This window comes from Balaenoptera musculus, chromosome 1, assembly GCF_009873245.2.
Source record: "Balaenoptera musculus isolate JJ_BM4_2016_0621 chromosome 1, mBalMus1.pri.v3, whole genome shotgun sequence".
NCBI classification, from domain to species: Eukaryota; Metazoa; Chordata; class Mammalia; order Artiodactyla; family Balaenopteridae; genus Balaenoptera; species Balaenoptera musculus.
The window spans coordinates 7,543,529-7,571,096 of NC_045785.1; the positions used below are offsets into that span (position 1 = coordinate 7,543,529).

Below are 27,568 nucleotides of genomic sequence, written 5' to 3' on the forward strand. Positions count from 1 at the left end.
TGTGTATTTTGCCAGTGACTGCTGGAACTTGGCCTCTGTAAGAATTTTGTGCTTTATTTTTATTTATTTATTTATTTTTTTAATTTATTTTTTGGCTGTGTTGGGTCTTCGTTTCTGTGCGAGGGCTTTCTCTAGTTGCGGAGAGCGGGGGCCACTCTTCATCGTGGTGCGCGGGCCTCTCACTATCGGGGCCTCTCTTGTTGCGGAGCACAGGCTCCAGACGCGCAGGCTCAGTAGTTGTGGTTCACGGGCCCAGTCGCTCCGCGGCATGTGGGATCCTCCCAGACCAGGGCTCGAACCCGTGTACCCTGCATTAGCAGGCAGATTCTCAACCACTGCGCCACCAGGGAAGCCCTGTGCTTTATTTTTGAGAGATTTACTCAACTAGAAAAGTACTCATGGAGGAAGTCAGATAACTTACCTTGTCTGCATTCCTTTCGCAGGGAAGGGAAGGGGAGCCTGGCAGGCAGCTGAGTGGATGTGGGTAAAGACAGGCGCTGGAATAGACGGGGCACTGGCCCCGGGACACCGAACGCAGGACAGCCAGACGGATAGCGAGTGACCACAAAATGGTCGTGTCCAAACCAGGACTCTTCCGAGAGTGAAAGGGGCTCTGTTAAAATTAGACAGGAGCACCTGGAGTGCCCTGCTGGCATCCATGGCCCCCTGCTGTATGCGACACGTTCGGGCTGGGGAGGAGTGTTTGGGAAAAGCACTGATGCTTTAAGGTTTTGATTTGGGAGTCAGTCGTGAACATGGTCATCTTATCCTTTGGAGAGGAAATGCAGCAGAGAAAGCAGGCTTCTTGTAGCTTTGAGTAAACATTTCTTGAGTTGGCTGGGTAATCTGGAAAGTGAAGCAGAAAATGATTGGAAAACAGATTGCAGAGGTGACATTGCTGGTCTACTCTTGTCTCTCTCTACTGTGCTCTGTGTGTCCTGTGGCAGGTTTCAGCTGATTGGAGGGCTTGGTCCTTTATTTGGAGTATGGGATCTGGGCTCGTTGAACTGTTAAATTCATGTGTTACAACTCACGGTGCACAGTCACAGGAATGCGACCAGCTGTCTGTTCCTTTCTTCTGATACCTCCCTTTTATGACTTGCTATTAAAGGAAGGGTAGAGAACTGCAAATTCTACAATTAAATGTACTTTAGGTTCATTGTATTATGAGGCAAAAATAAAAATAGGAAACAGACGGTAGAAGCAAAATCTTTGTTCAGAGTCTCACCATCCAGGGATACCTGTTAGTTTACATTTTGGTGTATATACTTTCTTCCACTATTTTTTTCTAGGTTAGGTATTTTCCCCCCATAACTAAATCTTCTAACATAATGATTTTTTTTTTGTCCCTTTAGAGTCATAGATTTTTGGAAATTGATTTTAGAAAATTTTCTAACCTACCCTCTTCGTTTAAAATTATTTTTTTCTAATTATAAATTCAGTAGTATGGATTCACTGAATTCTGCATGATTCATTGTCGAAGACTTCCATAATCAGGAATAAAGGGAAAAGCAAGAATTACCTGTAAACCTGTTATCCAGAGAGAACCATTGTTAATTTGGGTGGGGGGGGAGATTACCTTCCCGGATTTTCTCAGTGTGTATATACTTCGCATACTCTGCTGTTTCCTACCTTTGTACCTCTGCTCTATCTGGTGGCGTCCTCCCTCTTGAACATTACAAGTTTTGATTAAAAAAATGTCCAGTTCACTCTGGTTCGAAAAACAAGGTGCCACCTCTAGTCCTGCATTCCCCTCTTGCTGTCACTTGATCCCTTGGCTCTACTTTCACAGACTAGGCTCTTACAAGGGTAGATCTCCTATCCCCACTCATTTTTCAGTCCCCCCTCCTTCCCTGTGCTTTTTGGGGAGGCTTTTTCCTTCATCTTTCCACTTAGAGTGCTCTTGCTAAGACCACCTGATTGACAAATCCCTTGGCACTTTTCAGAATGTGTTATTTAACCTCTCTTTGGATTTTGACCATGGTGACTACTTCTTTTTTTCAAAGTCTCTTCCTTTGGATATCATGGGGATACAGCTTTTCTTGATTTCTTTCTTTCTTTTCTGTCTCCATCACAGACCGCTCTTTCCTGTATACCTTAAATGATGATGTTTCTCAGGATTCTACTCTCGAATCCCTTCATTCCCTACCTTCAAGGTATATCTGTTGAATGCATGAATGCCTGCACGAATGAATACCCTTTTACTGGGCCTTCACTTATTTATTCTCCAGGTACTTATTTAGTGCTCCTGTGGTCCATGCTCGATTCTGCAGTCCTCAGGAGATGGATGTGAACTAGATAGCAAATTTCTGCTCTGGTACCTAGAGTTATCTACTATGTAAATAGTGGTACTGATGCCCTGCAAGTTCATATCTCCTGCTTGCGATCTGGACCCAAATCTCCCAGCTGCCCCAGCCTGGCGGACAGTGAGGGTGCGTGTCTTCTCAGCAGCTACACTTCTACACATGGCTCTGCTTTGGGGTATCACTGGAGGGCCACTAAAACTTGCTTCAGCTCAGTGCTCACCAGGAGTTCTGTTGAGGGCACATGTTTATGGGGGATCGAGTGAAGGATACGCAGCCCATTCATTCCCTGAGAGAGTGATTTTTAATCTGTTTTGAGTCAGGGACCTCTTTACAAATCTTATGAAAACTGGAGATCCTCGTGACCCTCAGGTTTTGAATCCCTGCCCTTAGTACTCTAAAGTCGATCCTAAAATCAAGCCACGCCACAAAGGTGAGGCAAGGCCCTCCTTCCTCATTTGGGCCACTCTAAAATTGATTGCTTTCTCTGAATCATATTTTGGCATTAGCGTCTGCCAATACTGAATATGTGATGTGTGTTGTCACTCACTGTGTTGGTAAACTACATGCGTAATGTGTACTAATCTCCCTTCTGGCTTTATCTGATTCTTTCTGTCATCATCTTATTTCTGTCCTAGTTTCCTCATCTATCAATATTTGATTTTAACTTAATTTGGTTAAGTTAAATTAAAAATGTATTTTAATGTGTTTTTTTGTTAATCATTTTTCAATCCTTGTTAGAACAAGGAAATGATAACCATAAATAAAACAAATGTCAGCTGCCTATAGGGCATTTCTGTTTGGATATTCTTACAGGCATCTGATACCCAGTAGTCTAATCATAACTCATCTTCTCTTCTTAAAAACTCCTCCCTCTGTATTCTCAGTTTTAGGAATTTTACCATCCACTTAGGTATCCTGGCCCGAAATCTAGACTCTCCACCCTTCCTCACATCTCACTTCCAAAATAATGACTGAATTCTGTTGATTATACACATTAAATATCCCTGGAACTGTCCCTTGCAGCGTCCCCCTTGCCCAGGCTTGATTTGTCCTGCCTGAGTCCATTCTCCGCATGGTAACTAGAGTGATGTGTTTTAAAAGATAAATCTGACCCAGTCACTCCTTCAAAATCTCTTCCTTGCCGTCCTGAAAAACTTCAGTCTTCAGATGGTATTCAGAGCTCACCATGGGCTTGCCCCAGCCTGTCTTTCCTGCCTTGTGTCTTGCTTTGGCCATTCACATGCATCCTTAACAAGCAACCCAGAATTCCCTAAACACTGTGTGTTCTCACAAAGCCTCCCCACCTTTGCCAGTGCTCCTCTGTGTCCCTTTGCTTGCTGAGTCCTGCCTGTGCTGAGGAAGAAACTCTAGTCAGGTAATATGCACAGCGTGTTTGTTATGTTGTAAAATTTGTATGTTGCTTGATTTTCAAAATTACTCTTTGGGCTGATTCAGAAATGACTTACTATAGTTAGCGAAAGTGATTTTGAGTCCTGAAAACCTAATAGTGAAAAAAGCCAGGTGTTATTCTGTGCACGAACTATTGATCATGTCTTTGGGGAATTGAGTATTTATAAACATGTACACAGTAAGTAATACAGCAGCTTATCCAGCTTAAGCAAAAAATGGGATTTATTTTAAGGATAACAGGGGTCCTCCTTCTGAACCCAGGGACAGAAAGATAGCTGGGTCACGGGAAGGAACTGGAACCTGGAATCCGAACGCTGCCAGGGCTTCCTTTGTCTTGGGTTCGTGCTTCATTGTAATCGCCCCTTGTACACACTGTGCATTACCTTCCCTCTGTCTCACTGTCTCATACTCATGGGCAACCCTGGCTGCTCCAACTTCATGCCTACTGTGTGCAGCTGAACACAGCTAGAGAAAAGCCAAGCCGGGTGGGCTGGTAGGTGTAATGTTTTCTCTCAAGTTTTTATTCTGAAAATGTTCAAATCTGCAGAAAGATTGATCGAGTCACCTGGATGGAATCATCGTGTGTTAGCGTTGCCTTTTTCCGTATTCACTTAGTATGTAAGTGTGTGTGTGTGTATGTGCAGGTAAACATACGTACGTAAACCTACATGTTGGTTTTGACTGAACTGTTTGAAAGTACAGAGAACCATAAAGCAGAGATGGGGGACAGGAGGTGGCCAGGGAAGGCCTCACTGAGAAGGTAGCATTTGAGCAAAGACCTGAGGAGGGGATGCTGGGCAGTTGTCTTAGAGAGGAATGTGCTAGGGAGAAAGAGGCAGCAGTACAGGAAGTGACCCCTAACACCTGGGCAGTGTGTTGCTGAAGAAAAAAGAGCCTCTGCTGCACTAGACTGTTTTACTGTCAAGATATCCCCTGCCCCTTCCTGGCGGAAGGTTATGCTTCTCAGCCCCGCTGGCTGTAGGCGTGGCCATGTGACTTGTTTGGGCCAATGAGATGTGAGCAGAAATGAATAGGTCCCTTCTGGGCCTGTACCCAGTGTGCACGCCCCTCTCCGTTTGCCTTGACAAGTGGGAGTGTTCCCTGTAGAGGCTACTTTGTCATCCTGGGTCCTTGGAGTGAGGACGATTTGGAGCAGAGCAGCACTTGCATCTGAATGTTTTCAGATTTTATAGACATAGTAGGACATAATAATAGTTTCATTCTCTTCGTCAGAAATTGTGTGAAAGGAGAAGGAAGATGGGCAAAAATAGAAATTTATTATGAATCATTGCCATTTTCATTTGCACTAATACCTATTGTAATGTAAGTATACCCAAATGGAATCACAGTGTGTGTTTGTGCCCTTTTGCAACCTGCTTTTTCAATTCAATTAAAAAAAATACTGTGGTAAAATACATATAACATAAAAATATACCTTTTAAGAGCAGGAGATATCGAAATGAATAGGAAACACATTGTTTTCTTTAAAAGATACGGCATGACTAAGCTCCGTATGTATGTATGTATTATATATGTATGTGTGTATGTGTAACCTCCCTATGAAGTGATAATGGATGCCCCAAACATCCATTATCAAAGGAGAAGAGGGGACTTCCCAGGTGGCGCAGGGGTTAAGAATCCGCCTGCCGGGCTTCTCTGGTGGCGCAGTGGTTGAGAATCTGCCTGCCAATGCAGGGAACACGGGTTCGAGCCCTGGTCTGGGAAGATCCCACATGCCGCGGAGCGACTAGGCCCGTGAGCCACAGTTACTGAGCCTGCGCGTCTGGAGCCTGTGCTCCGCAACAAGAGAGGCCGCGATAGTGAGAGGCCCGCGCACCACAATGAAGAGTGGCCCCCGCTTGCCGCAACTAGAGAAAGCCCTCGCACAGAAACGAAGATCCAACACAGCCATAAATAAATAAATAAATAAATAAATTTATTAAAAAAAAAAAAAAAAAAGAATCCACCTGCCAATGCAGGGGACACGGGTTCAAGCCCTGGTCCGGGAAGATCCCACATGCCGCGGAGCAACTAAGCCCGTGTGCCACAACTACTGAGCCTGCGCTCTAGAGCCTGCGAGCCACAGCTACTGAGCGCACGTTCCACAACTACTGAAGCCCGCGTGCCTAGAGCCCGTGCTCCACAAGAGAAGCCCCCGCAGTGAGAAGCCCGTGCACCGCAACAAAGAGTAGCCCCCGCTCGCTGCAACTAGAGAAAGCCCGCGCACAGCAAAGAAGACCCAATGCAGCCAAAAATAAATACATAAAATTAATTTATTAAAAAAAGAGAAGAGTTGCATCCTTCTCCTTTGTGTCTTTTCTACTCTCATTATATCTTGTGCAGACCTTATTTTGCTGTATCATAATTTTTGATTTTCTTGTATGTCTTTCTCCAGTGGATCTGGAAATCCTTAAGGATAGAACTTATGACCCCAGTGTTGTCTTACTTTTAGTGCCTGCTACCGTGGCTAGTGCAAAGTAGACAAAAAAACCAACAAAGGACTGAATTTGGGGGGCAAGATTATGTTCATAAAGTGTCATTTTTTTCCTGTTTCATTTATCAATACTCTATTTTAAACCAGAGAATGGAAGTATTCTTTGTTTCAGAATACACAGTCATCAAAGAGGGAGTTTACTAATATTCTAATGTTGTTAGAATATAAATACAGTATCTGAAACACCAACATTCTATGCATACATTCCTTTATTCGTAACTGATAATGGACAAGCACCGTGTCATCAGGGAGGTAAGGCTGCCTCCATCTGCAAGACGCTGCAGCTTCAGAGGGGGTTTTCTTCTGTAAAAGATCAATGGGGTTTGGGTAAGAGTGTACCCTCTGGAGTTAGACTGGCTACTCTTTGGCTTTCTAGCTGTGTGACCTTGAGCAAGTCACTTAGCCTCTCTGAGTTCAGCTTTCTCATCTGTAAAATGGGAAAATAAATGTACCGTCTCTTTGGATTATTAACTAAGTTTATATACGTGAAGCTCTTAGAACCAGCATGTGACACATGATAAGGGTTTGGTTCATGTTAATGATGTTAATGTTAATTATTCTTTTGTCTTAGAGTTTGCAGCAGCCTCCCAAAGTATCAATCATTGTCAGTGACTAACCTAGAAAACTTTATTATCTGAGTGCCATATTCACTTCCTCTTTGCAGGAGAGGAGATGATAGGATTGTATTGAGAAGTAAGGAGACATTTACTTGTGTTCAGTTGAAATCTTTGACTTAAATTCTTAAGTCACTTCTTGCTATAATGTTAGGATTTAAAGAAAAAGCATTTTTTCATATTTTTGGCCTCATGTATATAGGGTGACAGTGATAGACTGAGTTTAATATATTCTTTTTAAGTGGGGGGGATTTAAGTGACAAGACTTTTGGAGCTTTAAGTGAAAATTAATTTAAAATTGTGAATTTTAAAAAGGAAACTTGTGAATTTTAGATCACAGAGCTGCGGTGTTCAGATTTGAATGTATTTACTTTGAGATATATTGTTGGGCTTAGATATAGGCATATTGTGAAATTGTCATAGCATTTTATAACTTTTAGATGTGACCAGCTATTAAAAAAGAAAATAAAACCTACAATGATAATCAAAACAGGAGATATCTCTAGAAGGACACCATCCCAAAGAGTAAATATTTGAAAGTGTTTTTCTTTATGTTGGAATTTAATATTTTAGAATTTAATAATTTGGAAAAGTAAAATGCTTTTGTAGAATGACTGTTTACTAAATTTAAAACAAGGTCTTTTGGATTTATTTTTCCCCACACAAACGCTAAAAATAGGAGGAGCAATTTGGCCCATCCTGTCTTAGCTTCTGCCTCATGTCACCACAATGGCCCTAGCTGTTTTGAACAGAGGCTGTTTTGAATTTATTTTTAGTTAGTCAGAAACTTGAGGGTAGGAAATGCTGCATCAAGATAAAACAGTTCCAGGGAAACCTCTGTTTTATTTATTTTTTATCCTTTTAAAATTCTATTATTATTTTTTCGGCTGCGCCACGTGGCTTGCAGGATCTTAGTTCCCCGACCAAGGATTGAACCCGTGCCCCCTGCAGTGGAACCCAGGCCCCCACAGCAGTGAAAGCACTGAGTCCTAACCACTGGACCGTCAGGGAATTCCCGGGAAACCCCTATTTTAATGTCGTTTGTGAAATAAGAACTGAAACAGTCAAGACAAGAAAAACTCTAGGAATGAGATTTCATGATCAGTATGTTTGGGTTTGAGTTGTGGTTAGGACGTAAGTTGAGGAATTGGAAGTTCCTTTTTTATGCTCTTGGTTTTTTTCTCTCTGTGACATCTAGGAAGACAGTTCTTTTAAAAAGGACTTCCGCTTAACTTAAAAGACATTCTACCAGTCTTACCTGCTTATGTATAGAGTAGGCAAAGAGAAAAACGTTTAATAATATTTTGGTGTGTCGGGACTATTTTTAGTTTGTGTCTCATACGTTCTGCTTGTGATGAAAGTGAGGTCACGTCTCTTAGTCAAATTAATTAGGTAAGCCTTCATACCTGCGATTGCTCAAAGCCATTCTCTTGGGATTCTCCAGTCCAGAAATTCCCAGCGTCCTCAGGCTGCTAAGCTGGTTCAAAGCCACCACCATGGTGGAAAGTGGTCAGTCCACTGAAGGGCACTGTCTTCTACTGAGAGCATTGCAGCGGGGCCGCCCAGAGCACTGCCCCATCCATGGCTGTTTCTTCCCTTCCCAGCAGGTTTTTAAGATGGGGGGTCAGGACAGGTTCTGCCAGTCTCCTCCTACCAGCTCATGTTATGCGTGGACCTGTCTCTTTCCTTACTCCACTCCTCCATCTCTCTTCCTGGTCCACAGTATATTTCACAAAGTCTTGATTCTTCTTTTTTTTTAAACCTGTGTTTGTGGAGTGGTGGTGGGGAGGGATTGGGGAGTACCAGCACGGTGGAAATCTTTCTTCTTGGAAAATTTCCTTCAAGCCCGTATTGCAGTGAGTCAGGACATTTATTCTATGTTTATATCACTGAGGAGGACATCTGAATGTAACATCTCAGGCTTAACTTGGCACCCAGATTTGAAGTGGCTTCATATTTTTTTCAAAAGCAATGTGTGTGCTTTTTCAAAGGTAATATTATCATTCCCTAAACAGTAAATTTTATGTGCAATGCATTTTCTGATAGTTTGCATTTATTCTTTAATTCATTCAGCAAATATTTAAAGAGCACCTACTATGTGCCAGGCACTCTTCTAGGCACGGATGAGCCATCAGAGAAAAAACTGAGAAAAGCCCGGGCCTGAAGAAACTTAGAGTAGGGGGATGGTGAACACGCAACACACAAAGAAACATCACAGGGCTTCCCTGGTGGCGCACTGGTTAAGAATCCGCCTGCCAATGCAGGGGGCACGGGTTCGAGCCCTGGTCCGGGAAGATCCCACGTGCCGCGGAGCAACTAAGCCCATGTGCCACGACTACTGAGCCTGCGCTCTAGAGCCCGCGAGCCACAGCTACTGAGCCCGCGTGTCACAACTACTGAAGCCCACGTGCCTAGAGCCCGTGCTCCGCAAAAAGAGAAACCACCGCAATGAGAAGCCTGCGCACCACAACGAAGAGTAGCCCCCGCTCGCCGCAACTAGAGAAAGCCCAGCAACGCACAGCAACAAAGACCCAATGCAGCTAAAAATAAATAAATTAATTAATTAAAAAAAAAAAAAAGAAACATCACATATGTAGTAGGTCAGGTAAGAGCCGTGAGCATAAAATGAATTAGAGAACAGGGCAAAGTGGTAGTTTTCTCACAATTCTCTGAGGAAGGCACTGTTTATCCCCATTGTACAGATTCGGAACTGGAAGCCCCGAGAGGTCAGGTGACTTGTCTTGAGCCTACCTAGGCAGTGAGTTAGTAGTAAAGGTTGCATTTGAATTTCAAGTCAAGCACGGGCTCTTAAGTTTAGCTGCCTCTAAATTAATGAAACTTAACTTCTAGCAAATCCCCAAATGCTGGTTTCCTTGAAAATTTAAAGTCTCTTCTGTTGTACTGGTGTGTATACACAAATACATTTAAAAATGAAAATACTGCCTTAATTTCAGTATCAGGTAGTAAGCACAGTGTTTGTGTAAGGTATTTTAACTTACACTAAATTAAAAAAAATGGAGAATCCTCACAAAGACTGTAGCATTTCCAGTGGGCCTTGAGGGATAAGTAGGATTTATTTTTTAAAATTATATCCTGTTTGAAACATGTAAAAGACTATATTTAACACATAAGTTATGAAGAGTAATATGATGAACACCCATGAACTCGCTACCCATAGTTGTAAGTGTACAACCCAATGAATTGTCACAGAGTGGACACACCTGTGAAACGAGCATCTCATTAAAAAAGACAAAAGACCATTACCGGTGCCGGAGACGCCCGCTCACGCCTCCCCCAGCCATTCTCCCTGTACCCCCGCACCCCCTGCCAAAGGTAACCACTATCCTGACTAATGTTACAGTTTAGTTTTTCTTGTTTTTTGAAATTTATCAAAATGGAATCATGCAGTCTTTGCTTCTTCATGTCTGACTTTTTTTTTTTTTTTAATTTATTTTTGGCTGTGTTGGGTCTTCATTGCTGTGCGCAGCTTTCTCTAGTTTTCGGTGAGCGGGGGCTACTCTTCCTTGCAGTGCACGGGCTTCTCATTGTGGTGGCTTCTCTTGTTGTGGAGCACAGGCTGTAGGCGCGCAGGCTTCAGTAGTTGTGGCACATGGGCTTGGTAGTTGTGGCTCGTGGGCTCTAGAGCGCAGGCTCAGTAGTTGTGGCGCATGGGCTTGGTAGTTGTGGCTCGTGGGCTCTAGAGCGCAGGCTCAGTAGTTGTGGCGCATGGGCTTAGTTGCTCCGTGGCATGTGGGATCTTCCCGGGCCAGGGCTCGAACGCGTGTTGCCTGCATTGCCAGGCGGATTCTTCACCACTGCGCCACCAGGGAAGCCTCGTGATTTGTGTTTTTAAAGAATTACTGTGATTGCTGTGTGGAGAATGGGTTGCAGAGGAATCTAGGTGATACATGCTTTCTTACTATTTAAGATTTTATTCTATACTTAGATTAAAAAAAACATCTCCGTAGCTCTTGGCAACCACCATTCTACTTTCTGCCTCTATGGATTTGACTAGTCTAGGTGCCTCGTGTAAGTGGAATCATACAGTATTTGTCTTTTTGTGACTACCTTATTTCACTTAGCATAAAGTGCTCGGGGCTCATCGTGTTGCAGTCAGAATTTCCTTTTTAAGGTTGAATGATACTCCATTTATGTTTAGAGCACATTTTATTTATCCATTTATCTATTGATAGACATCTGGCTTGCTTCCACCTTTTGGCTTTTGGAAATAATTTTACTGTGAACATGGGTAAACAAATACATGTTCGAGTCCCTGCTTTCAGGTCTTTTGGGTATATACCTATGAATGGAATTACTGGATCAAATGGTAATTCTATGTTTAATTTCTTAAGGAACTGCCATACTGTTTTCCATAGTGGCTGCACCATTTTACATTCCCACCAACAGTGTACAAGGGTTCCAGTTTCTCTACACCCTTGCTAATAGTTGTTATTTTATGGGTTTTTGTTTGTTTTTTTGATAGTAGCCATCCTAATGGGTGTGAGGTATTAGCTCATTGTGGTTTTGATTTGCATTTCAGAAGTCTAAAGCTTTGAAAGTGTTTAAAGAAAGGCGGATGGGGCCTCACCAGGCCAGAGTGGACCCAGGCATATCCATTAGGAAGCTTTTGCAGAGGTCCTGGTGAGAGAGGGTGGTGGCCTGGAGAGGGTGGTGGCAGAGGGGCTGAGCAGGGAGGGTGGACTCCAGCGGAAGAAACAGGACTTGGTGGTAAATTGTCTGCGTTTGAGGAGGTGAAGGGCAGCAGAGAAGCTGGGAACACAGACCCTGGGTCTCTGGCTTGGTAATTGCGTTGGAAACAGGTTGGGGGTGGTGTTTCTGGTCCGTCCCCCTCTCCCCCCACCCCCCAGTGAAGTGTTCCTGAGAGAACGACTTCGTTAGCTTCTTTCAGTGAGGTGTTTTTTTTTTTTAAAGACACATATTCTTTTATTTCTGTTAAACTGAATATACAATTATTGTTCCCTAGGCAGCCAACTTTTACTTATAACTACAATTTAATTTCACGTTAACAAAACACAGACAGTGAAAAGACAACTTTGTGTAGATCTAATCACAACAGTAAATAATTTATACAAGTTTTTTTTTGTGACCAAACAACTTCAGGATTTTGTATAAATTCATCGATAGATGTATTTACAGCAGGGGGACAGGGAGGGGCTTCTGAACTTTGGGGTCAAGAATCAGGATGTTCTTGTTGTCTGAACAATAGAAGGAGCAGATTTCCAACAATGTTAGAATGACAGATAGATTCTTAGTTCAGACGAGGTCCGTCCCAGTTAGCATTTGTCGTAATTTAACTTTTTCATTTAACTTACTCGTAATGGAAAGAGTGTGAGCCGCCTAGTTGGTTTGCTTCTTTGATGCCTACTTAGGGCCAGAAGCCTTATCGTAATTTTTACGTATGCCCACTGCCTGGGAGGGCAGGTGCTCAGAGTTTATTGCCTGGTTATGAATTAAGGACTGTCAAAATGTGGGGAAAACATTTCTGTGATCCACTGGGATTTTGTGGTACATATTTGTAATCACTTGATAACTCTGAGATGTCATTATAAGGAAGAAGTTGTTGATTATATCTTTATTGAATTAAGTAAGAAAAATCTTATCATTTTGTTCTTGAAAGTGAGAGTAAAATTTGTCCTAGTATAACTTTTGTTACTTTCACTGTTTTAGTGACTTAAATTTATTTCATATCCTACCTACTTAATATGACCAAATTTATGTAGTTTTATTACAATAACAACAAGCTTTAGTGTGTTCAAAAGTGTTGTATGCTTATTATAAATTTTATTATAAATTCACAGTGTCACTCAAGAAGATTCAATAAACAGAGGTGGTAAGGTGATTAAGATGCAGGTTTTAGGGACTTCCCTGGTGGTCCAGTGGTTAGGACTCTGAGCTCTCACTGCCGAGGGCCTGGGTTCAGTCCTTGATCAGGGAGCTAAGATCCCACAAGCTGTGTGGTGTGGCCAAAAAAAAAAAAAAAAAAAAAAAAAGATTCAGTTTCTAAAATGTGAGGTGGTAGCTTATGAAAATACTGGTACACAGAGTTATCACTTGTCTCGAATGAGTACTTTTTTCTCAAGGCATATTTAGTTGTTCAGCTCTGGTATGCTTATTGATAACGTTAATGTTGTTATTCTTTGGCAGAATTGTGTTTCTGCTGTTTAGTTATCAAATGCCCTTTTGCTCTCATTGTAGATCCGACGGAGGCGCCTCGCACGACTTGCTGGTGGACAGACCTCCCAGCCAACCACCCCGCTCACCTCTCCCCAGAGGGAGAACCCTCCGGGGCCTCCTATAGCAGCATCAGCCCCAGGCCCGTCCCAGAGTCTTGGTCTCAATGTCCACAACATGACCCCAGCTACCTCCCCCATAGGTGCATCAGGTAAGCCTTACCTTCACACCTGGACACATTTATAGTTCCCACAACTGTAAGCTTGCTATTTCCCTTACAGTTGTGACGTTTCCACAACAACATACAATGAATTGAACAACAGGGTAAAATGAATTGAACAATTGCTGAATTGAACAGCAACTTTTTAAAATCCTGCAAGCAGTAAAGATTAAGATCATTAGAGTGTGTTTTGTTAATGTCTGTTCATTTTGATAGTGATCTGTTGAAGCTACTTGTTTTCCTTTCTATAACTTACATCTTTTTTTTCAAACAGGATCAGGTCTTTATCTCTGATGGCAAGGAGATTAAGACTAAATTTGGTTCTGTTGATTTCATGAGTTTGGTTGATGCTTTTTTTTTAAGATAAAATAATCTGAAAATGCAAGATTGAACTAATGGTCAAAATGACAAGCCTCTGATTATGGATTTCCTTGTCTTCATTCTGCATTGCTATAGAACTCTCTAAAATTTCAGGGTATAAAAGTTCCCCTGATGTGATGTTTTCTATCTGTCTCATTGACAATTGTTTAACTATCGTAAAGGTTTATTTCTTTATAATTAATGAGCTCATAGTTGATATCCAGGACTATCTTTGGTGGGAAATGCTGATATTGACTCATACTGTATGTTTGAAAATATCTGTCTTTTCACTAAGTGAACTTTTCTATCAAACATAATCATTATTACCATTATAATTATTTCAATAATTAAGATTTTAATTAGGGAAATGCAGATGCGAAGAGACCTGCGTTGATCATCATATCACCTAATAATGAAATATATGATTGTCAGCTCTGCAGTCATTTCATGCACTCTCCCTTTGTCACCTCGGAATAATCTGTCTTCATGGTCTAGGATAACTTGTCAATTTAAAGTATCTGCAGAGTTTGTTACTGTAACTCTTGTTAGGCATCATTGTAGGCTTCTCCCCATGCAAATATAAATGCGTCTACATAAATCTGTTAATTATACATATGTTCCCATATCTCTTCCCTCTTGCATCTCCCTCCCTCCCACATATGTATAACTGATTCACTTTGTTATAAAGCAGAAATCAACACACCACTGTAAAACAATTATACTCCAATAAAGATGTTTAAAAAAAAAAATCTGTTAATTATAAAAGTGAGAGAGGTTCAGGCCAAAACACCGGTTAGTAGTAAACTACGCCTGTGCCTGAAACGTTTCCTGTGTACACTGCTTGGAGAAGGCGTGATGGTCTTCTAACGAGGTGGGTTCAGGATTCCAATTGTGTTTTCTTCTTTTCCTTGGAAGCTGTGCTACCAGCAGGGCTGCTTGTCTCACCGTGATCAGACCCCACCCGGAATGCTGGAAGTTGTCCAGGGAAGAGCTAGTGGCATGGGGAGGGGCTTAAAATTTCACTGCATCAGCAAAGGTCAGGCAGGAGACCCAGAACTCTGCCTGCTCCTGGCAAGCTCCTCCACCCTCCCAGCCACAGCACGGCGTCTCTTTGGGACCACCAGGAATAATCTCGGCATGCCCCTTATCCCCGCTCATGTCAGCCACCTGGTCTCCCACGTCCTCATCCCTCATCTCACAGGCTCTAATCATTACCTGGTGTGTTACATGCACCTTTCCCACCCCACCTCCCCACCTCCTCAAATTCTGAAATCCTCCTGCTCCGTCACCAGCAGAATTCTGCTCTGTGAACATCCCTTCCCCTTGGGGCTCTTGCTGGATTTGTGCTCTTCCTCTGTCATGTTCTCATTTCTTCTTCTAGACCATTCTTCCTCCACCCTAAAAACACATCGGTTTCAACCTTGTGTCACCAAACGGTATTCCCCACTCCTCTAGCTTGTTGTGGCTTATCCTCTGACCCGCCACCCACAGTTCTGTCCACTGTCTGTCTCTCCAATACCATTTCTGTCTTAATTCATGATGATGTCAGTAGCCACACAGATGATGCTTCCAGCACTCTGACCTCTCCGTTTCTTGAGCTCCTCTCCTTCAGCGACCTTTTCTTCCACCTGACTCCACCCACTCACTGCCATGGTCAGATTCTAGATCTTTCAATCTCAGTGATTTTCTGATCACCACCTTCAGCTTTCTAGCTCACCCCTCTGTGCCCAAGTCCTGAGGGTTCCCTCGGGGCTACAGTCCATTGACCCATCACTTTCTTTGCTTTTTCCTCCCCTCGTATTCTCACTTCCCTCCCTCACCCTGTGGAAATTCCATCATCAGTCACTACTGTCACTCCCTCTCTGGCCTCTCTCGCTTTGTCTTACTCACTTGGTTAAACCATGATCCTCGTTTTAAATCCCATTCCCCTCCTATTCTTGGTCTCTTGCTGTGGAATAAGGCTAGAGAAAAACCATACTAGCTGTCTCATCTCAGACTCATGATCACAAACTCAAGTGGACCCTTAATACGAGCAGGTAGTTATACCGTATTTCCTGGTTCACTCTCCCACAGTCTATTTCATACCTTCTCTTCCAATCTGTAACACCTCATTCTCCATGTACACTCTCAGCTGGTGGCCTGCCTGCCTATTTCGTGGAGAAAACAGATGCAGGCAGAAGGGAACTTACCTCCTTAAGCTTCGATCATGCCTCCACCCACCTACTCGAATGTGTGGCCAGTTCTTGTTAGGCTTGAACTGTCCCTGCCCTAACTGCAGGCTGCACCGCGGGTCCCATCTCCTCTCACCTACCCAGAGCCGTTGCTCCAGCACTGCCTGTCTCTCTCCTGCTTCATCTGGTTTTCCATCTCAAGTGGAAACCTTTTATTTTTTCTTTTCTTTTTTTTTTTTTTTAAATTTTATTTATTTATTTATTTATTTATGGCTGTGTTGGGTCTTCGTTTCTGCGTGAGGGCTTTCTCCAGTTGCAGCAAGCGGGGGCCACTCTTCATCGCGGTGCGCGGGCCTCTCACTGTCGTGGCCTCTCTTGTTGCGGAGCACAGGCTCCAGACGCACAGGCTCAGTAGTTGTGGCTCACGGGCCCAGTTGCTCCGCGGCATGTGGGATCTTCCCAGACCAGGGCTCGAACCCGTGTCCCCTGCATTGGCAGGCAGATTCTCAACCACTGCGCCACCAGGGAAGCCCTTATTTTTTCTTTTAACAGCCATTGTACATGCTGTTCCTTCTCCCCTCTTGGGCGTAAATAGAAAGGAACTCTCTCGATCTCATATACCTTGCCGGCTTCCACCCCACATCTCTGCACCCCTTCCCAACAGAACTTCTGGAAAGAGTTGCCTGTCCTCAGTCTCCTCCTTCTGTCCTTGTACCTCTGCTGAGTCCAATCCCATCAGGTGAGGCCTCCCGTGGTCTGCTCTGAGTCACTGTCTGATCTGACTTGTCAGCCCCACTCGACATGGCTTTGGCCTTATTCTCCTTGAAGTGCTTTTTCCGTTCGGCCCCAGAGCTTCACGCTCCTGGGGTTCATCCTGTCTCCATCTGTTCCTTCTTAGCTCTTTGTGTGAGTCTTTTTCATTTCCCTGGCTTCGAAGTGACAGGGTTCCAGGACTCAGTTAATCTCTTGTCCTCTCCATCTATACTTATTCTCTTACTGATTTTATCCAGCTTCCTGGGTTTAATTAATATTTCTAATCTGATGATGCCTAAGTTTATGTCTCCAGCTCAGGCCTGTTCTTTGAACCTCAGACTCATACATCATCTAATACACATCTCACAGGTAACACGTCCAAAATCGAGTTCCTGATATTTCCTTACATCTTATCTTTTCCTAGGACCCCTTCTCAATAAATGACAACATTCTCTCTTCTTTTTACCTCATATTCTAGATCGGGGGTCAGCACACTCTTTCTCTAAAGGGCCAGATAGTAAATATTTTTGGCTCTGCAGGCTGTGCCGTCTCTGTCACAAATATTCTTCTCTGCCCCGTAGCACAGAAGCAGCCAGAGGCAATACGTAAACTAATGATCATTGCTGTGTTCCAATAAAACTCTGTTTACAAAAATAGGTAAGTGTGGCCTGTGGACTGAAGCTTGCCGACCCCAGCTCGAGGTCTATCGGCAAAATTTAGAACCAGACGCCATTCTCACCATCGCTTCTCATCTCACCACCTCTCCAGGTTCAAGGCACTAGCATATCTTGCCTGGATTCCTGGAGTGGGCTCCAGACTGGTCCCTCCATGCCTACCCTCGCTTCACCTCAGTCTGTTCTCAGTGTAGAGCCATACTGGATCCCACTAAAGCATAAGTACAGCATATTGTATGAGAGCAGCGTTATTTTTTACAGCAAGTAGGATAGTTACCGTCACAAACCAACAGACTCGGGCGGCCCTGGATGGTTAGCTCTTGGCAGCGCCCCTCTATGCTGTTCAGTCCCGATTATGTTTCTCATATAATCATCATTATTCATCATCATAAATAGGTAGATGTTATTAGCCATGCTCTTGGCAGGTTGGATAAACAGATTTTCAGGGATCTATTAAATAAACAAGTTTAAACAAAACAAAATAGAAAACGAACCCCTCGTAAGACAGGTCACATCATTTTCTGTTGGCTCCCGGCCTCGCTCAGAATGAAAGTCAGAATCCTCACCTGGACCCGGGGCCACATGTGACCTGGCCCTGCCCTGGCCCTGCCCTCCTCCCTCACTGCCCTCCTCGCTCCCTCTGCTTCAGCCATACTGGCTTCCCCTCTGTTCCTGGAACATGCCAGGCATGGTACCTAGTGGGGGGCCTTTGTATTTGCTATTTCTTCGCCCAGAATGCTTCTACCCTAAAATCCACATGGCTTTTTCGTTCAGCTCTTCAGTTGTTTATCCAAGTGTCACTTTCTCAAAAAGGCTTTCTCTGGCCGCCTTGTCTAAAAGTGCAACCTCTATCTGACATAGACACTTTTTCTTCGAGCTCCTGTCACCAGCTGACATAGCATGTATATTACTTGTATATCCTGTTTTCTCTGCTTCCTCTGCTAGAGTATAAGCTCTGCGGGACAGGGACTTGTGTCCGTTTTATTCACTGCTGCGTGGCCAGTGCCTTAACAGTGCATGCCACATGGTAGGCACCGAATAAAGATCCATTGAATCAGTAAGTGGATTGCAAGAGCAAATGACCAAAACAACATAGGCACATGTAGTTCAAACAAAAGAAATCTCAGGAGGTTGTGATAGCTTTCCATGAAAACAATGTGAAACATCATGAGGAGGAGGACGGCTTATGCTTGCCTCCTTTGGTCCTAGATGGTAAAAATAGGGCCAGTGGGTAGCTTCATTATCCACTGAGCATGAAGGGATGACTTCTGTTCCAGAATGATGTGCTTTCTAACAGAGACAAATACTGGGTGGGCTGCCACCCATGGGAAGGAGGTCCTCATCCGGGAGTGACTTGGCAGTCACCTGGCGGCCTTCTTAATTGAGATGCTTTCAGTTACAAGTAACTAAAGCAAGGGTTGGGAAGCTGTAGTGAGTCCTACAAGTTGTTTCTCCCATCTAGTCCCAGCTTTTTCTTTTTTTTTTTTTTTAATTTAATTTGTTTATTTATTGGCTGCGTGGGGTCTTCGTTGCTGTGCTCGGGCTTTCTCTAGTTGCGGCGAGCGGCTACACTTTGTTGTGGTGCGCGGGCTTCTTATTGCGGTGGCTTCTCTTGTTGCGGAGCATGGGCTCCAGGAGCGCGGGCTTCAGTAGTTGTGGCACATGGGCTTAGTTGCTTCGCAGCATGTGGGATCTTCCCGGACCAGGGCTCGAATCTGTGTCCTCTGCATTGGCAGGTGGATTCTTAACCACTTTGCCACCGACGGAGTCCCCAAAGTGATATTTTGTACTGTTGTTTTGATTTGATTTTAGTTACAGTATTTAATTTATATCGATTCTAGATAAAGTCAAAGAGACCCTCTGTTTTTTTAAGTTTAAGAAAGAAGTGGGGGGCTTCCCTGGTGACACAGTGGCTGGGAGTCTGCCTGCTAATGCAGAGGACATGGGTTCGAGCCCTGGTCCGGGAAGATCCTACATGCTGTGGAGCAACTAAGCCCGTGCGCCACAACTGCTGAGCCTGCGTGCCACAACTGCTGAGGCCCGCACGCCTAGAGCCCGCACTCTGCAACGGGAGAAGCCGCTGCAATGAGAGGCCCACGCACCGCAACGAAGGAGTAGCCCCCGCTCGTTGCAACTAGAGAAAGCCCACGTGCATCAACGAAGACCCAACACAGCCAAATAAATAAATAAAAAGAAAGAAGTGGGGTCCCTGCTAGATTCTAGATGGTGTGTAGAGATTGGGGAACACTGGTAGACATAATAAATTCTGGGGAGAATTGCCCCACTTGAGCCTTGTGAAGATCATATGGAGGGTTGAGGAAAAAAAGAACTCAGATGATATTCTTGCTGTCTTATAAAAATATTGCAAATATAGTATATTATATGATATACTCTGGCACTCTATTACTATAGGGTTATTGTATACATAGTATAGCATAGCACCCTATGTTACAAGTATAGTTACTTAAACAACTTATTGTAATTATCAATTTAATTTTAGAACTGGTTTTTATAAGGTGGAGATTTAAAAGCTGCTAAATTGATATCCCATAAAAATTGTTGAACTTTATTATTTTATTAAAAAGTTGTCAGTCCTTTCAGTGTGGTAGGTAAAATGATATTCTCTTCAGGACATTGTTGATGCTCTGTTATTTACTCCTTCAATAAATATTTATTGAGGACTTATTTTGGGTTACACTAGAATTAATGATTTAAAATTTTACTGTTTTCTCTAAGCTTATTTCAAAATTCTTACTACTACATCAAAATTCTCAGATGCTTTTAGTATTTTACTTGAATCTACTTAAGAATAGTAAAAATTTAGTTTCTCTTTCCCTCCTGAGTCCTGCAAAAGTTTTAATAAACAGGTCTGGGACTTCCCTGGTGGTGCAGTGGTTAAGAATCCGCCTACCAATGCTAGGGTCACAGGTTCAATCCCTGGTCTGGGAAGATCCCACATGCCGTGGAGCAACTAAGCCCGTGTGCCACAACTACTGAGCCTGCTCTCTAGAGCCAGTGAGCCACAACTACGGATCCCGTGCCACAACTACTGAAGCCCATGTGCCCTAGAACCCGCGCACCACAACTACTAAGCCTGCGTGCTGCAACTACTGAAACCCACACACTCAAGGGCCCGTGCTCTGCAACAAGAGAAGCCACAGCAATGAGGAGCCCACGCACCGCAACGAAGAGTAGCCCCTGCTCGCAGCAACTAGAGAAAGCCCGCACGCAGCAACAAAGACCCAACACAGCCAAAAAAAATTAAAAATTAAAAAAACAAACAAACAAACAAAAAAACAGGTCCATGTTAAAACCTGCTATCAGGCATGGATAAAGTCTTCAATGAAGAGAGAATTGAAAGGGTGGCAAGTGGACTTTCTTGGGATGCTGGGAGGGTTAAAGTTTCATCCACTTGATAGTTGTTTCAGCTACAAGTGATGACTCAAGTTGTTTTGTTTTGCTTTTTAAAATGTATGAGCCATTTTCTTTTCAGCAACATAGGTATATATTTTTTAAGTACTTGAAAATGCCTGGGTAAACTTTTTTTTTTTTTTTTTGAAGAAAGATATTCATAGAGTTAAAGTAATTTTTAAAATTCCGTGAAAAAGATGGTTTTGAAGACATTACTAGAAACACTGTGTTCCTGTGTGCCTGGTGGTGGTTCACTACACTGTGGGCTCTGTGAGGGCAAGGATGATGTCAGGATTTTTGTTTTCCCCAAACTATCACAAGATAAGATCTTCAGTTAATAAATGGATTGATCTGTATTTAAGGTCATGGCTTAGATGGATCTATTCGACATCTTATTATGAAAATTTTAAGCATACAGCGAAGTAGAAAGAATTTTGCAGTGAATGCTTATATACCCATCACCTAGATTCTACCATTAACATTTTACTGTATTTGTTTTATCACACATCTCTCCATCTATCTGTCTCTCTATCCATTCACTAAGGTATCTTATTTTTGGTACATTTCAAGGATATTTCTGGACTGTCTTAGAAGCTGATTTGTACTCAGGGACCATAGTTTGAATTAGTGAAAGAGAAGGTGATGAATTAGTTTTAGGTGTCAGACGTAGCTCTGTAACTGACCTCATGTGATATCTGTTGATAAATTATGATTTCTTGCTAACATTCCTATGATTTTAATGTTCCTTCAACCTTCAGTGTAATATTCTGATAGAAATTCCTCAGTTGCCAACTGTCATGATTGTGTGAATGCCGATTCTGTGTGTTTACTGTTGCCGTTACAAATAGCTTTGACGTTATCTCACATGAGACTTCACCTTGCATGTCTCTTCTGGTTAGGAGTAGCCCATCGAAGCCAGAGCAGTGAAGGAGTCAGTTCTCTCAGCAGCTCGCCCTCCAATAGCCTTGAAACACAATCTCAGTCTCTCTCACGTTCCCAGAGCATGGATATCGATGGAGTCTCTTGTGAAAAAAGGTAAAGTAAGCCAGTTTTCCAGTAAGCTGCTTTGTTGATGGAAAGGGAAAGATCCATTCATTTTAATCTCTAGTCCAGTGGTCTCAAATGCCAGCCCAGAGATCCATGCCAGTCCTTAGCAAATCAGAGCTAAATATGGTAAATTGAAAGGTCTTTGTTTTATTCTGAAATGTTCTGTATACCTTTTTTTATTTTTGGTGTTGGAATGTCTTTTATGAAATAATGGTATAGGTGGTAAAAAAAAATTTTTTTTAATGTCTTTATTTTGTAAATGCAAAGTTGGCAAGCATAGGTCGGCCCCTAAAAATCTCTGCAAAGATTTGCTGCTTGGTGAAATTTTAAAAGTTTGGAAGGGTATAGGCAGGTAAGCCCCATATTCTCGGAGCTCCGTGAGGATCAGGGTGTCTTGGAGCAGAGCCTTCCGGTGTTGAAGGTGTACTGTGACTGGATAACAGAGTCGCTGAAGGGTTGATTACTCCTTGGGCAGCCAGACCTCCAGGGCCTGGCTCCTTTGCCCTCAAGCAGCCCCCTCTGTTTATGTCAGTGGGCCAGACAGATACCATTGTCTGTGTGTGTTAGGGTCCTGGGGTGTCGTGCACTTGGTGGGTTGGGGTGAGGAACCAGGTCAGAGATTACCCCGCATTAGGCAAGAATTCAGAAAGGACTACGCTCCCAGGAAGAAGATCAAGTAGGAAAAAATCAACCCCATAGCGTAGAAACAATTACGTTCTTATTACCTTTGCTCTGAGTGGATGAATTTTTAAAAATCAAGTCAACTCTGCAATTTCTTGGCCAGTGGGTAACTTTCACATGGGTTTAGAACCTAAATTTACACTATTGTGGTAGTCTGAAAAACCTCAGGCTAAGAACTGTCATATACAATGGACTCTTTAGTGTCTTTAGGCATCTAGCAGATATAAACATAAGTCATCCAAGTCTTTAGAGAATGTCCTTAGAAAAATTTCCAAGAAATATGAACTCATGGTCAAAAATTAAAGCACGCTAGAAAAAAGCCACCATGAGTAAGAGTCTGTAGAATCAATAAAAACAGAATTATTCACCTAGAGGTTTTTGGGTTTTGGAATTATCAAATACAGAATGTAAAATTTGTATGTTTAAATAAATTTAAAAGGGTATTGAAAACATGAATAAGGTGTAAATAACTATAAAAACAACCAAGCACATTTGAAAAAGAACCAAATAGAATTTCTAGAAATGAAAAGACAATAATAAACAGTGGATTAAAATAACTAAAGAGAAATTAACAAATGGAATGATAGAGCTGAAGAACTTACCCAGAGTGCACCACAAAGAGAAAAAGAACTAAAAATATGAAGGGTATTTAGAAATACAGAGGACACAGATCCAATATATATCTAATAGAAATGTCAAAAGGAGAGAATAGGCAGACTGGGAGATTCCCCACCCCTCTCCTTATTCCATGTTTTTTCCTCTGCTGGTTTGGAAGCCATTATCAAAAAGATAAATGGTGGAGGATTTTTCTGGAGTTGATAAATGTTATGAATCCTCAGATTCAGGAAGCCCAACAACTCACGAGCAGATTAAACAAAGAGAAATTCATATCTAGACATTTTATAGTAAAATTGCAGAACACCAAAGACAAAGACGTTTAAAGCAGCCAGAGAGAAATGAGAGATTATCTGCAAAAGAACAATAGTTAGATAGATGTCTCAGTGATGGAGGCCAGAGGATGGTGGAAATAGCGTTACGTGCTGAGAGAAAGTAACTGTCAGCTGGGAATTATGTGCTCTTGTGGAACTATCTTTTAAGAGCAGGGGTGAAATAAAGACATTTATAGATTTAAAAAACAAACTAGAACAACCTGATAGTCTGCCACCAGAAGACCCCAACTTTTAACAGATGCACTTTAAGACGAAGGAAAATGATCTCAGGACTATAATGTCTGAGATGCAAGAAGGAAAGATGAGTCAAGAAAATATTAAATATGTGGTAACCCTAAACACTGATGGTGTAAGACAGTAATAACAGTTTATGAAATAGTATAGGGGGAGAGAAGTAAATCATCAGGTAGATCTAACATACTGAACAGCGACAGCAGGTAAGCCAGAAGGGGAGTGATTGTATACTTGGGAGAGGGGTAAAGCTGGTGGCCAACTTTTAGATTTTGAGTTAAGAATACTTGATAAAGTTTCAAGGGTAACCACTGAAAGAATAGAAAGAGTTTATTTTCAAACCAGCAAAGGGAAAATATGGAATTGGGGTGGGTAGGGAGGGGATTTAAGTCAATTCAAAGAAAGGGAAGAAAGAAACACAGATTTTAAAAAAGAGGCAAACAGCACAATATAAGATGGTTAAAAGAAATGAAAATACGTCAGTAATCACAGTAAATCACAGTGAAACGTCAGGTTGGATTAAAAACAAAATAGAACACAGCTTTATTCTTGTTTACTGAAGGCATACCTGAAACATTAGGTTAGAGAAAGTTTGAAAATAAAAGAAAGGGAAAAAATATACTGGGCAAATACTAAACAAAAGAAAACAGGGGAAAGTATATTAATAAATTAGACTTTGTCACAAAGTATTACTAGAAATAAGCACTGTACAGTGATAAGTGTTTAGTTTACCAGTAGGATATAACAGTCTCCAAAGTATATGCACTTAGTAATATAATAGCAACATGAAATAAGGCAAATCTTGATAGAACTAGAGGAAATTGACACAGACATAATCATAATGGGAGGTTTTTAACATGTCTTCTTCAGCCATCAATAGAGCAAAGAGAATAAACATCAGTAAGCATATGGACAAATTAAACAACACAGCTAACAAGTTTGATCTAATTGAAAGATACAGAACTTTGCACTCTGCAGTTGGAGAATACACATTCTTTTCTAATAATACCCATTGACCCAAAGGTTTCAGGAGTCAGAATCATACAGATCATGTTTTCTGACATTAGCTTAGATAATTATATAAGGTAAAAAAATCTTTTAAAAACCCATCATGAATTTGGAAAATTTAAAAACAGATCATGCTTCTAAATACAAGTCAAAGAAGAAATCATAATGGAAATTTGGTATCTAGAACTGAACAATAACAAATATTACATATCATCATTTGTGTGTTGCAGCTAATGTGCTTCTTAAAGAGAATATAAAGCTATATATAATATATTAAAAATGAAAAATGGAAAAAGAATATAAATAAATATTGGGAATAAAACCCCTTTTCTTGGAATACTTTTCCTCTGGATATGTGCATGGCTAACCACCTTCATATTTTTGCCCAGATAGCATTTCAGTGAGGTCACCCCATTTAAAAGGGGGAAAGCCCTGCCCTCTCAATTGCCTTTTCCCTGCTCTTTTTTCTTTAATTTTTCCATAGCATTTATCATATACTATATGCTTTGTTTATTGTTTATTATCTTTCTCCCTTTAACTAGAATGGAAGCTCCATGATGCAGGGATTTTTTTGTCTCTTTGTTTGTTGGCATCTCAGACACCTGGAACAATGCCTGCATAGAATGGGCACTCAGTAGTACTTGTTACTGAAAAAGAGAATTCTGTGAAAAATGTAAATATGCAGGATGCACATAAATTTGAAAATTTGGATGAAAATCAAATTCCTAGAAAAACACATTCTCCCAAAATTGACTCAAGAAAAAAGAGAGAACCTGAATAATCAAAAAAACGTGAAATAAATTGAATCAGTATTTTAAAATTTTCCAAAGAAAACACGTTTCTCATATGATTTTATAGGTAATTCCAGCATTCCAACTTTACACACATTTTTCAGGTAATTGTTAAACTCACCAAATCAGTTTACGAGGCTAATATGACCTTAATGTACAAAACCAGACAAGAATAATGTAAAAGAAGAAAATTAATTACATGGTAATCATACTTATGAACATATTTGCAAAAGTCTGAAGATATTGGCAAATCAAATACTGCAACACATAAAAAGAAGACAAAACCTCAATCGGGCTAGATGCCAGGATAGCAGTTACTGTGGGCTAGCGTAGTAGTGATTGCAAGGGTCATGAGGGGGTCTTTTGGGGTGCTGGTAATGTTCTGTTGCTTGATCTGGGTGCCGGTTACATTAGTATCTTTCCTTTGTGAAACTGTTCAGCCAAACACATCATGTATGCACATTTCTGTATATTTCAACTAAAAGATTAGTTAAAAAAAATAATATAACATGACCAACTTGGGTTTATCTTAAGAATGCAAAGGTGCTTTAACATTAGAAAATCTATAAATATTATTCACCACATTATATATATTAAATAGAAAAGCCATATAATCTTGGAAGTTGCAAAGGTTTGATACAATTCAACATTGATTCATGGTAAAAATCTTAGCAAACAGGAGACAGAAAGTTGCATCCTTAAATTGTAGGGCAGAGACAGAGTTCACCAAATATTCCACAGGGTCCCCTGCATTTCCAGTCTCCTTTGCCATTAGATTGGGGCCAATTAACTATTTCTGTCCAGTAGACTTGTGAATGGAAGTGACATGTATCACTTTTAGGTGAAGGCAGTTGAGCCGATGTTCCTCCTCCATCCCTCTCTTCTCTTGCTCCAGTGACCTTGGAGGCTGTATATTGCAGACGGCGTAGATTAAAGATGGAGTAAGGTTGCTTCACTCATCAAACTTTGCGTAAGCAAGAAACAAACCCTTATAGTGGGAAACCTCTAAGATTGCAGAGTGTATGTGTTACCACAGCATAGCCTCTTGTTCTCAATAATATAAAGGACATCTACCAAAAAACCACAGCAGCTCTCATACTCAGTGGTAAGAAATTAGAAGCATTCTCTTTAAAATCAGGAATAAAAACAAGGATGAGTGCTGTTTCTGCTTCTATTCAACATGGGATCCTACCCACTGCAGTAAAGCAAGTTAGGATTGGAGTGAAAGAAACAAAACAGTTATTATTTGGAGATAAAATGATTGCCTTATAAGCCCAGTGTATAAGTAAACAAGTAGCTTATAAGAGGTCTGTGTCTAATGTCAGTTACATTACTATGTACTCGCAGCAAATTAGAAAACTTAATTTTTAAAAAGGCCCATTCACAATTTTATTTAAAAATATTTGGTGCCGGGCTTCCCTGGCGGTGCAGTGGTTAAGAATCCGCCTCCCGATGCAAGGGACACGGGTTCGAGCCCTGGTCTGGGAAGATCCCACATGCTGCGGAACAACTAAGCCCGTGCGCCACAACTACTGAGCCTGGGCTCTAGAGCCCGTGAGACACAACTACTGAAGCAAGCCCGCGTGCCTAGAGCCCATGCTCCACAACAAGAGAAGCCACCGCAATGAGAAGGCCGCGCACCACAACGAAGAGTAGCCCCCCCTTGTCACAACTAGAGAAAGCCCGCACGCAGCAGCAAAGACCCAACACAGCCCAAAAAAAAAAAAAAAAAAAAAATATATATATATATATATATATATAGTGCTTAAGGATAAATTTAGCAAAAGAAGTGAAAGACTTAGGGAGAAAATTATCAGAGTTTATTGAAAGAAGACCTTAAATACTTGGAGAGAGGTACCTTGTCCATGGATAGATCAGTAACATAATGTTGTCTTTTCTTCCCAATTTGATCTCTAGAGTCAGTGAAATTCTAGTCAAAATCCCAACAGGATTTTTAAGGAACCTGTCAAGCTGATTCTTAAGTATGTGTGGAAGAGTAAAGGGCCAAGAATGGCCAAGACTCTCTTGAAGTAGAAGAACAAGGTAGAGGCATTGACCTAGCAGATAGATAGCAAGGTTTATTGTGAAGTCGTAGTAAGTACAATACAGTGGTATTGGCTCAGGGACAGACAGATTGTCTAATAGCACAGCAGTGAGTATCCAGGAGACCCACACACATATGACAGTTGGACATGTGACGTAGGTGATTTCATATTGGTGTTGAAAAGGATGGTCTTTTCAATAAATGGTGCTGG

The 27,568-nt window shown here is 41.8% G+C and overlaps 1 protein-coding gene across 4 annotated transcripts in view; it reads left to right on the forward strand.

Annotated features, from left to right (window-relative positions):
• Positions 1–27,568, forward strand: part of UBE4B (ubiquitination factor E4B) — a 114,217-nt gene that overhangs the window by 17,330 nt on the left and 69,319 nt on the right. For 3 of the 4 annotated variants that reach the window (XM_036857149.1, XM_036857130.1, XM_036857144.1), the window contains 2 exons: positions 13,041–13,227; positions 21,505–21,640. In XM_036857149.1, coding sequence (XP_036713044.1) covers positions 13,041–13,227; positions 21,505–21,640 — 323 coding nt within the window. Of the gene's footprint in view, positions 1–13,040; positions 13,228–21,504; positions 21,641–27,568 lie in introns of those variants that run through there. The other variant, XM_036857138.1, reaches the window with a different exon arrangement.